Here is a 13051-nt window from a genome sequence, read left to right on the forward strand (position 1 = left end):
CTTCACTCTCTCTAGGATAGGGGAATCTATAAGCTGAAAGCTCTGCCATCATATGTTGCTTTTTGTACATTTTTTCTACATCGAACGCATGTGAAATGACTAAATTAGTGATTATGTCTACACTGAACGAATCTATTTCTTTCGTTCTCCATAAATTAATGAGATTTCATTTAATTGAGAGGCGGGTTTTGCTAATCTGTCTATATGTAATAAACATTTTGCAAAAGAAAACCTCAAAAAGATTAATTGTAGATCAAATAAAACAGAAACACACCCATTCACCAGTCATTTTCCTCAGCTGTAGGCAAAAACAAGTTTCAAATCAGTGCTTCTCCCTGGAGACTAGCGCTAAATGAATCCCCTAGTTTAGCGTCATCTACTGTTTTAGAAGAGGAAGTTGCTCAACTGCATTTTTGAGAAAATCTGCCTGGACACATTTGTGAGAAAATCGAGCCAAGAGATCTCATAAAAAGCCAAGTGTCACACAATCATAACAGACAGATATGCATTTGTATGCACTAGATTTGGTATTTGTTCAAAGGTTACATGCAATTTGTAGGATGGTTTGTATTTATTTGTGAAGTATTATCTTGACTCATTTATTTATATTTGTGAAACACACAATGCATATTTGTTACTCCACAGCATTTTCACTCAAACTGACCGTTGTACTTGCACATTGCTTTCTGTTTGTTTGCGAGTCGAGTTTTCCTTTGCGAAGTAGATCGAGTTTATTTGCAAAATGCTGGATTTGTTTGTTTAATTATGGCACATAATTTGCTCCATAAATTACATACTATAATCTAGATGTGTTGTGTTTGACAGAAACCTGGCTAAAACCAAACAATTACATTACTTTAAATGCTGATGATTTCTTGTTGTATCTGGAATCCCCCAAGCAATCCATTCCTAAGCAGGTAAGACTGATTAGTGAGTATAGTTTGTTTTCCCAGATATAAGATAAAATTTTCAAAAAGTGAAGTTATGCCTCCTAATAGTCTCATTAGACCCTAATATACTGCAACCGTTCCATTGGTCCACTACATTGTTCTCCTATTTGGGTTTAAAGATTTCTCATCGATTATCAGAGCTATATAGTTTAAATTTTGTCCCCCTTTTACAATCAGTGAAACATAACCAGCAGACATGGTGTGACCTGCCTTTATCGTTTAATTAAATTTAAATCTTAATTACTATTCTTCCGCGCCTTCTCTATATATTTCAAATGCTTCCTATCAGAGACAATTTAAATAGCTCAATAATTTCATTCATATGGGCAAAGAAAAGACCCAGGCTGCAGTATAGTGTGTTGTGTTACCCTGTCAAAGCAGGGAACCTGGCAGCTCTGTACTTTTCAACGTATCTGCTGACTGCTCAGTCTAGATTTCTTTTGGAATGGTTCATAAACGATGCGGATTCCATATGGATTGGGTGTGAGCCAGTGACATTGAATGGGATTCCGCTATATAACTTGTCATATAGGTCACTTTTATGACCCTGTCTTTTTATTCTCTACCTGATGGTGGCAGTATATAATTCGACTGTGACGTCACTGTTAATTGGATAATTTATGGGTGGACCGTAGTTCTCCAGAGAAGTAATTTGCTCCAATTTGTTCTCTTTTAGTTTGTCTTTTATTTACCAACATTTATTGGCCCATTGGACTATTATTTTCTCTTGTTTATTTAAATCCCTATACATTGTGTTATATTTCTGTAACAGACCATTTTTTCCTTAAATAATCTTTCAGTGCAAACGCTTGCTTGTATTTGTAAACCTCTTTATGTTACGGTCGGGAATGAGCTGGCCGTGACAGTTACCTTCTAAAATGACAGGCCTAATCAGAGGCAACGTTATTCTAAGGAACATGGTGAATGTTTGGTGGCATATTAGCAGGGCCGGCGCTACCTACAGGCAGTTGCCTAGGGCCTCCAAATGTCTAAAACCGGCCCTGCAGATTAGAAGCGTGGGGGATATGGAAACAGATTTTCATTAACTCCTCTCCATGATAATCCTGACTCTGAAACACTGAAAACAGGATCATGAGCTGCTCGCGTGTGAGGGCGTTTTCACACGATTCCGAGCGTGATTGATCCGCAGTGTGGATCTGGTTTCACACTCAGTCTGATTCTATCGAACCCTGGTGCATTTGCATTCAAGTTATGTCATCACAAACATGCACAACTTGTTAACAAGTTGATTGTATTTGATCACTGTGATGGCTAAGGCAACACTGAATAAACATTTCATTTGAATGGTTCTAGTTCTCTTACGAGAGGTCTCTCGTACTGCGTAATATCTTACGCTAGGGGAAAATCTCTTTTCCGCGAGATATTGAAGCCAAAAATTATCCTTATTTTTGAAATAATGTAAAACGCGTTGCGGCAGCATGCAGACATAGGCAAGACGGCTCGCGTGCCTATTGGCTGCCCTGCGGCAACTGCAGCAGCCTATCGAGAGAGGCCCTCGTGGCGTCAGATCCACTGGGGGCGCTTCGTGCCCACTGCGTCACGTCCCGCAGAAACGGGGCCTATAAATATAGCTCAATGGCTGGTATAATCTGATTTTTCATCTCTTCAAGCAAAGCTCTCGCATCGCTGGATCCGGAGAGGAAGAAGCCGCGCCATTAGAGAAAGCCTTCTGCGGGACGAGCCTTTGCATCTGATGCCGCTGGCTGACAACTCGCCACCTTCAGTCGCCGTTCCTGCTATGCTATCCAGCGTATTATATCCTTTTTCTCTGCTAATGTGTGCTTGCCGCTGCGACTCACACCCTCTTTCTAAAAGAGCCGAGCGTCTTTTTCAAGATGTCTCGTACATCCTGTGGCTCGTGTCGAGCCCCACTCAGCGACAGGGACCGCCATGTCATCTGCGTTTCCTGCCTGGGTGAGGATCATGCAGCTCTCGCGCTCGCTGACGGCGGCTGCCCTCACTGCGAGCTGATGCCCATGGCGACTCTGAGGACTTGCCTGGCATCTTCCACCGGGACTGGACCTCCGCCCGCTGTGGTGCCACGCCGTAATAAGCGCAGTGCTCAGCGGGTCCTGGAACCTCCTCCACCTGCAAAAGCTCACTGGTTCGCCCGCCACTATTAATAGCCTACAAGTCTGCTGTTTCGGACCAGGTCCGAATGATGATCAAAAATATACTGATGAGTTTAACCTGTTAAGCTGCAACCCCACTTTTGAAAAATCCCCAGAAATGACATACCCAAACTGAAACAGATACAGTTCATGAACCCTTTGCACTAAAAGCACAAGTATGATCTCATTTGAAAGCTGACACCTGGTAGTTTATTGTAAATGTAGAATTAATTATTGTCATAATGATTTTTTTTTTTAAATAGCTTCAAAGTTTTGTAAAGTTATTAGAATTTTTTTTTTTATGAAACATATTAATGAAAATAAAATTGAAGTTGGCACTGGAGCAATCTAGAAATGCACTACAGCTAAAGCCACATGTCTGACCATGTTATATTTAAAATATGAAGATAATAAGTCTAAAACTCTGTATTTAGTTAAATGTTTTTCAAGATCATGTCATGACTTTATTTTGATTAGGCTACTCTAAAAATGCTACTGATGTTTAGTCATCGTCTAAGCATCCATTCAGTCTTTTGTCTCTATTGTTTTGTGGTGCAAACGAGCCCCATTCAGTCTCAGTCTCCCCCTGCACACATTCACACCTCTCCAGACTGGTTATGGCTCGAAATATGCATTTCTTTTGTCTGCATTATAGTTACTAACGACTGGCTATTCTCACAGGGTTTCAATCCCTAATTTCTTTTATCAAAGTTCTCACTTCACATTTGAAGTGCACTAAATAGTGGTCAAATGCACTAAAACATATCAGTAAGCATTCTTATTTAGAACAAAATTCATAAAAGAATAACCCCTGGTGGCAGGTGCACCTGGGCTAGCTAGCATGTTAGCTTAGCACACCATCAATACACGACCATTTATGAGATTAAAACCATGTTTGTGCTCCAAACTTACTTCATAATGCAATCGAGTGTTTTAAATAATCTTATGTGATATAATTTGGCTTCAGATAAAAAAAAAATCAGACAGAAAACATTATTTATAGTTTTATGCACGATGATAAAGTCTATATCGATTAGCATTACATTATAAATATAATCTATTATTATGAAAATACCTGGCATGGCTTGAAGAACACAGGCAAATCAAATATCATAGCAAACATGTTTATTGTCTTCAAAACATGCATATTACAGCGGGATCTCTGTAGCTTTGTGTGTAGCAGTGACGTCCTGGAATGTCACATGATTATGGCTCTTCTTCATGTCCCATATATGGATTATTTTTTGTGCATATAGCGCCCTCAGGCTATTGGTATGAATTGAAAACACTGCACATCTCAGTAAGAAGCGATCATAATGATTACATCGACGCATTTGGGTATAAATTCAATAAATATTATTCCTGTCTTTAGAAATATGACGTGAATCTATGAGAATATATCAATATTTCTCCAAGTTTGCACATTTTTGAGCTAAAGCCCTGAGGGACGTTGTTTTGTGTATCGCTGTCATGACGACAGCACAGAGTTTTTTATGAATGGGAGAGGCTGACGTGCATAATTCATATTAAAGGTATCGACTCATTTTTTCATTTCATAACTCCTGACACAAATTAAGACATAACTGTCACTATAAGTTTCTCAGAATACAATAGTGGTCAAATACTGAAACTTGAGTATTATATCTTTTTAATGATGTATAGTTTGTCAAGGTATAACATTAAATCTGATAGTAACTTTGAACTATATAAATAAAAAAACGCTTCAGTGCGCTGACGCACTGGTGAAGCTTAACAGGTTAATAAAGTTTATTGTACATCACACAAAAGATGAAGCGTCAGTTTTACTACAGAAAATCACCGTAAGAGCTGAGTAAACACAGTATAAGAAGTGCGTAAGCACATAAACGAATTTCGGTAGAGTTGAGGGAGCATTTTCTCTGAAAACAAAATAATTCCACCTCGTCTTGTAACGGCTGTCAGAGTTTTAAGTCTGCCCAGGATGAATAGAAAAGACAGCGCAAACGGACGGTAGTTCCACAAGTCTTTATATAAGTCAAGTCTTTATATTTTTTTTTCTCTCTGTTTCTTCTGCACAAAGTTTGGTCAGTACTTAAGTGTTGCAATCAATAAAATGACACTTTGGTGATTATGAATGTCTCCTGAAAATTTTATGGAAGAACCCTAACAATCACAGAATGTCGTCTGCCTCTAGGCACAGTGAGAATGATTTGACCAGAATGATCAGAATGATTTTACTACCAGTTAATGACTTTACAAAATGGACTTTTGATCAAATGGATCAACATGTCATGCAGAAACATTGTCGGGTGAAACTGAGTTATCATAAATATCACCACCATGAAATCACATGAAATCCAAGCGCCAGTCGAATGAGGAAAGACAGCTGTGCATCACTACATTCATTATTACAGCTGTACAGAGAAGAGAACTTATCTGATAGCAAAATGATCAAGACATATGCTTCCTTTAAATTTCGTTGAGGGAGACAGGTTTAAGAACAGAAAACACAAAGCGCTGTAAGAAACTTTGCAAAGCACACGTTATCTGTGTCCCTGCTACGTCTGTCAGCGAAGCACATTTTGTCTGCGCCTGGCTTTATTTTTATCAGACTGAGGAGCCTACTTTCATGCATGTGGATACTCTTTTTTTTTTATTATTCCTCAAAACAAAACTTCACAGTGATTGATGGGGTGAACCAGACTTATATGGGGTGAACTAAACAAGATAATGAGATACAGGTGAATGTGATAATGAGTGCTGATGAGTCCAGGCAGAGAATGATGGGAGATGTAGTTTGTGAGTGAAACATGATAGTCTGGTGTGGAGTGCCCTCTGGTGGCTCTCAAGGGCACTCCAGCTGGTGACCGTTACAACGATAACTGGCACTGTCAGCTTTATTAGCGCTTTTTTACGTTCACTCTGCTTCAGCTTTGTTCTGTATATTGTTTAATGTTTACCACTAAAAGAAAATCTCAAGATATAATGTAAACTTTTTACATTATGTATATATAGTGTATATATTTGCTAATCATAAACTTTTTTCAGAAAGGGTGACGTAAAAACTACATTTAAATAAATTAATATTTCTTTTTTTTTTTTAATGAGCCCAAATATTCAAATACATTTTTTTTGAAAAATGCCCATCCCTAGTTGATTGCCATTAATTTGCTGCCCTGATTGCCTACGTGCGAATACACTGCAGGCTCATTCTCGCCCGTATCCAAGGTAAATCATCAAAACTATCAGCCCCTACATGTGTTTTATTGAACTAAATACATTGTCATCAGCTAAAACCTCCTGAACAAGCGCACACCCAAGTCTGTGTTGCTTTCACATTCACCCAAATGCATGTATCTCCCCAAATACAATGGGGAGAAATATATTTATTTTATTATTATTATTTCAATCTAATGCCAAAACTATATAAGACAATTGCTTTATAAGTCAATACAATTTAAAATATCGTCCTTTTTAACATAAATCATTACAATTTGTATACCTTTAGTCTGTCTGTGGGTTTGCAAATATTTAACCAATAAGAAGTATAAAAAAAGAGATTGTGACCAATTTTTGTTACTCCATTGTCTCCTTAAACTATCAGTTAAACCTCTTAACTCCGTCCCATCTCTATTGTGAAAAACAGGGGAAAAAACGAGCGGCCACATAGCTACGATAATCTTCATAACCTTTAAGCTGATGAAAATGTGATTGACTGACTGCCTCAGATGCAGACGTTCTAATGACGAAAAAACACAACATTCACTGGACAAAAATTTCCCAACTTCATTTGAGCTTGATTTTGGTAAAGTTTATAGTGACACATGCAAGTATATGATCACATATATCATATATCAAAGCCACAATATCAAATTTGACTTCACAATTTTTAAGTGTTTTTTTCCTTTCCTTTCCCAATTTTCTTTCAAAGTCGCGGTTTTGGTCATGCGGTGTGGCCCCAATTTGCTTTTGCCTATGTCACAATATGAGGTAAATCCGGCCATGTTTATATAATTACATCATAACCTTCAAAATTCATACTAAGCCATATCCAATTGTCTCAAACATGTATTGCTAGTATAGAGAAAGAGATTGCTAGCCAACTCGTGAGTAACATTGTTTCATAAAATCGCCATTTGGCATGTGGTATTATTTTGAACCTTGGCTGAGATGTTCATGGTGTCCCGTACAGAGCCACTAGATGGTGCTACTAGCCTTCAGTGCTATCGGAAGCAAACCATGCATGAAATGGATGTATTTGAAAAAGAAACAATTTACAGTTTTAGTACTTTAATCTTCATACAGTCCACTACCGTCCCTCCACCCCCAACAGTATTTTTCTCAGACTTATGCAGTCCACGTGGGTCATACTTCTCAACTCTGAAAATATGGACATCTGTATAAATATGGAAAAAATCCCATTCCTGCAAATGTTGTTTTTGTCTCTTGTTCTTGCATTCCAAAAAAAAAAAAAAAAATGTTTATTGTGATAGCATTTCATTAATTATTTTACAAACATTTACCTCAGTATCTTCAGCTGACAGTTTGGACTCTTCAGTCCTTCAGAAAGATGCTTCACTCCTGAATCCTGCAGGTCATTGTTACTCAGGTCCAGCTCTCTCAGGACACAGTTTGAGGATTGTAGAGCTGAAGACAAACTCTCACAACACTGAGCAGTGAGATTACATGTGGGGAATCTGAAGAAGAAAAAGACAATGTAATTGCATACAGAATAAATCTTAGCAGTGGGATTTTTAATAATTAAGCCCATTTAAAAAAAAAAAATTAAGTATTTGAACTCAAACCTCAGTATCTCCAGCTGACAGTTTGGACTCTTCAGTCTTTCAGAAAGAAGCTTCACTCCAGAATCCTGAAGGCCATTGTTACTCAGGTCCAGCTCTCTCAGGACACAGTTTGAGGATTGAAGAACTGATGATAAACTCTCACAACACTGAGCAGTGAGATTACATGTGGAAAATCTGAAGAAGAAAAGCACAATGTAATTGCATACAGAATAAATCTTAGTAGTGGGATTTTTAATAATTAATCCCATATTTTTTTTAAATAAACAATTTTAACTCAAACCTCAGTATCTCCAGCTGACAGTTTGGACTCTTCAGTCCATCATAAAGAAGCTTCACTCCTGAATCATGCAGGTCATTGTTACTCAGGTCCAACTCTCTCAGAAAGATGTTTGAGGATTGAAGACCTGAAGACAAACTCTCACAACACTGATCAGTGAGATTACAGCTGTTTAGCCTGTGAAGAGAAGAAAACAACAATAATGCAATAGTAATGCTTCTTAGGTAGGGTTTATAATAATTTGGAAAAACCTTTGGCTAAAGTGATGTAAACCAGTGGTTCCCAAACCTGTCCTGGAGTACCCCCAACACTGCACGTTTCTTTGTCTCCCTAATCAAACACATCTGATTCAACTCATCAGCTCATTAACCCATGTGATAATGAGCTGATGAGTTGAATCAGGTGTGTTTGATTAGGGAGACAAAGAAAACTTGCAGTGTTGGGGGTACTTCAGGACAGGTTTGGGAACCACTGATGTAAGCAATACGGATGCACTTATACCGATACCAGTATCGTTATTGGGCCCGATACTGCACTTGTGTACTCGTACTCAAAAAATGCACTGATAAAGCAATCAAATTACACTGCTGCCCCTCTTAGACTGCTAATTAGACTGCTCTTCTGTTGCATGCTCTTGATTGCTGATCGTTCACTCAGCATGTGTTATTTGGATTAAAACTAAATCGTATATTTAAATAAAATATGAACTGTAAGCAACTTTATGTATAACTCGTGGTTCCCGGCATTATTACAGGACGTTTGTGGGTCAAGAATTTTCATTAACCAAACATCCAAAGCGTGCGCCCTTAACACTGCGTCTCAGTGTTTGCTGCCGTCTCAGACAGTGCGCAAATACTGAATACATTATTTTTCACGTCTTGCGCTTGTACAGACGAATTCACACAAAATTATGTAAAAACGCCCGTCTTGGTGAGTATCATAGTAAACACAGTCAGTTATATCTCAAGTGAACGTAGACAGTATATTCATATGGGATCTGTGCATTAGGTCATAAAGGGGCAGCAGTCTAATAAATCTGCTGCTGTGTTTTAATGTTAATCAAACAATAAAGGACAAAGAAATCACTTTGTGGTTAAAAAGTATATATATATATATATATATATATATATATATATATATATATATATATATATATATATATATATTGTGGTTAAAATGTATATATATATTTTTTTTTCTCTTTTTTTTTTTTTTTTTTTTTTGAAAATGACCGATCGTTTCACAAGATAAGACCCTTATTTCTCGACTGGGATCATGTAGAGACTTTGAAGCTGCATTGAGACTGACATTTGAAACTTCTTTGAACATTGAAATAGTTGGTTGCCATTGAAGTCCATTCTGTCTAGAAAAATCCTGGAATGTTTTCCTCAAAAATGTTTTCCTCAAAAATGTTTTCCTCATTTCTTTTCAACTGAAGAAAGAAAGACATGGATATCTTGGATGACATCGGGGTGAGTAAATAATCAGCAAAACATTTTTTGAAAGTGAACTAATCCTTTAATAATGTTTTACATTGACATTAATTAAGCAAGTAGTTTTTGCTGTAGTATCAAAATTGTAAAAGAGAATTGTGATATTTCACTGGTATCTATTTGTACCGCTGACCCAATCCTCAGCACTGAGCCCTGCTGGAGATGCTCTAAATATGTGCTGTGCTATTAACTAAAAGATAAAATATGATAGAGCAATAGAATGAACAGTGAAAGTAATAGAAGCTCATACAACACATTTTAGCATTCTTTAGCATGAAAATAACTGAAGGAAATATATATTTGTAAAATAAATTAAGCCAACTAATATGATTTATGTTATTTATGTTATCTACCCAATACATACAAAAATGACAAATGCAGTGAAAATACAGATATCTGTACTCGGTATCGGCAAGTACCAGAAAGTATTGGAATCGAACTTGTTCTGGTAAGTGGTATCGGTACATCCCTAGTAAAAGATAAAAAATCCAAAGTTAAAAAAATATATATCTTTATAAAATCAAAAACCAGTATTTTCAGTTTCTTTAATTTATGATAAAATTAGGAATAATAAATTGGTAAAACTCAGGTTGCTGAGTTTTGCCTGATGCCTGACCCAACATGCTTGATATTGGAGGTACTTTGGCATTTAATATCATCACACACATTGATACATTTATATTTACTCTTTTTTTTTCTGAATATTATTGGCCAGCAAACCGCGTGTGTAAGATTAAGCCCAATTAAAATGACTAACAGTGTATATAAATGATAGTAAAGAAGCCTCTTACAGTGCTCTTCTGGTGTTTTTGATCACTGGCAGCAGTCTCATCACTGCTTCATCAGATCTTCTGTATTTCTGCAGTTCAAATTTCTCTTGAGTCTCTTCTGACATCAGGAGCACAAACACCAGACCAGACCATTGAGCAGTGGAGAGATTCTGTGCTGAAAGTTTTCCTGAGCTCAGATTCTTCTGGATGTCCTCCACAAAGTCATCTTTCAGTTCACTCAGACAGTGAAAGAGATTGATGGTCCTTTCTACTGATTCCTCCTCCTCTATTTTCTTTTTGATATAGTCAACAGTTTCTTTAATGTTCTCAGATTTGAGTTTCAGACCTGGCAGTAGTTCCTTCAGGTCAATCTGATTGGACTCCAGTGAGAGACCCAGGAGGAACCGGAGGAAAAGGTCCAGGTGTCCGTTCTCACTCTCTAAAGCCTTGTCGACTGCAGCCTTATGAAGCTGAAACAGTGTTTTTTTGGAGAGTTTCTGTGTCATTTCTTTCCAGAATGGGAAAAATGGGTTTGCTTTCTTGTCTTTGTTAACAAAAAACACATAGAGAGCAGCAAGGCATTCCTGTACGCTGAGGTGTACGAAGCTGTAAACATGTGTGTCTGAAAAAGCCCTTTCCTCCTGAAACATTCGAGTGCATAACCCAGAGTACACTGACCCTTCACTGACATTTAGTCCACACTTCTCAAGATCTTCTTTGTAGAAAATCAGGTTTCCTTTTTCCAGCTGTTGAAAGGCCAGTTTCCCAAGCTTCAGAATAATCTGATCAAAAGACCTGACTTTGTCTTTAGGTTCAGGGCCATCACGGTTGTATTTTGTTTTCATCTGTTGCTTCTGAGAAATTAAGAAGCTTGTGTACATCCCTGTGAGAGTTGTGGGAGTTTTGTCATTGCTCTCTTGAGCCAGTAGAGGCTGAAGAACAATAAGAGAGATCCAGCAGAAGACAGGGATGTGGCACATGATGTACAGACTCCTGGATTTCTTGATGTGACTGATGATGTTCTCAGCAACCTCAGGACTGCTGTTATTGATGAAGTATTGCTCTTTCTGCTCATCGTTAAATCCTCGCACCTCTGTCACCTGATTAATGTAGTCACGGGGTATCAGACTGGCTGCTGCTGGTCTGGATGTGATCCAGATGAGAGCAGAGGGAACCAGATGTCTCTTGATCAGGCTTGTAACTATCTTACTCACTGTTGTTTTTTCGTGAACATCTATAAATCTGCCACCATCTATAAAGTTCAATTCGAAGCGACATTCATCCAGTCCATCAAAAATGAACAAGACCTTACCATCACCTTCAGGAAGAGAGGGCAGTTTATCAGGACTAAAGAAGTGTTCGTGAAGCAGTTCCATGAGACTGCAGTTCTCTTTAATTAGGTTTAGCTCACGGAACGGGAGAGGAAAAATGAAGGTTATATCCTGATTTTCTTTTCCTTCAACCCAGTCAAAGATGAATTTATTGACAGAGACAGTTTTTCCGACCCCTGCGATCCCCATCGTCAGTACCTTTGTGTTTCCTTTAAACATGTCATTACACTTGATTGGCTTCTCCTTGGCAGTCGGTCGGTTGTGATTTGATTCAATCAGTCTCACCTCGTGCTCATTCACTCTTCCTCCAGTCTCATTCTCCACCACATATAAATCAGTGTAAATATTGTTCAGGTTTTTCAGATGACCCGTCTGTGAATTACCAACTAATATCTGCTCGTAGTCCCGTCTTAATATGTTCTTCAGTCTGCTACTGGCCTTTGTGTAATCAAGAGCAGCTTGACTGTCATCTGCAGTTGAACCTTTAAAAAAGAGGGGAAAGACAGCAAAGACTAAGTGATCATGTTTTTCATAAAGTCTTAATAAAACCTATTTGTAATTTGTAAACTGGTCTGCAGTTCCAATTACAAAAATAATGATAAAACTGCACTTCTGCTGTATTCAAATTAATCACACTTTGTCCTGAAATTGTTTACATCTACATCTTACACTGAGTATCCTGTAGTTGACAACATACACTCACCTAAAGGATTATTAGGAACACCATACTAATACTGTGTTTGACCCCCTTTCGCCAGAACTGCCTTAATTCTACGTGGCATTGATTCAACAAGGTGCTGAAAGCATTCTTTAGAAATGTTGGCCCATATTGATAGGATAGCATCTTGCAGTTCCACCACATCCCAAAGATGCTCTATTGGGTTGAGATCTGGTGACTGTGGGGGCCATTTTAGTACAGTGAACTCATTGTCATGTTCAAGAAACCAATTTGAAATGATTCGAGCTTTGTGACATGGTGCATTATCCTGCTGGAAGTAGCCATCAGAGGATGGGTATATGGTGGTCATAAAGGGATGGACATGGTCAGAAACAATGCTCAGGTAGTCCGTGGCATTTAAACGATGCCCAAATGGCACTAAGGGGCCTAAAGTGTGCCAAGAAAACATCCCCCACACCATTACACAACCACCACCAGCCTGCACAGTGGTAACAAGGCATGATGGATCCATGTTCTCATTCTGTTTACGCCAAATTCTGACTCTACCATCTGAATATCTCAACAGAAATCGAGACTCATCAGACCACGCAACATTTTTCCAGTCTTCAACTGTCCAATTTTGGTGAGCTCGTGCA

General features: G+C 38.1%; 1 protein-coding gene across 1 annotated transcript in view; it reads right to left on the bottom strand.

Moving 5' to 3' along the window:
• LOC308689949 (NACHT, LRR and PYD domains-containing protein 3-like) overlaps positions 1-13051 on the bottom strand; it is a 148693-nt gene that overhangs the window by 71021 nt on the left and 64621 nt on the right. Inside the window, exons 3-6 of the mRNA XM_081364083.1 lie at positions 10428-12219; positions 8147-8320; positions 7867-8040; positions 7585-7758 (exon numbers count right to left, since the gene is read on the bottom strand). Of these exons, the coding sequence (XP_081220209.1) occupies positions 7585-7758; positions 7867-8040; positions 8147-8320; positions 10428-12219 (2314 nt within the window). The remainder of the gene's footprint in view (positions 1-7584; positions 7759-7866; positions 8041-8146; positions 8321-10427; positions 12220-13051) is intronic.

This window comes from Scardinius erythrophthalmus (genome assembly GCF_964197995.2).
Source record: "Scardinius erythrophthalmus genome assembly, chromosome: 4".
NCBI lineage: Eukaryota > Metazoa > Chordata > Actinopteri > Cypriniformes > Leuciscidae > Scardinius > Scardinius erythrophthalmus.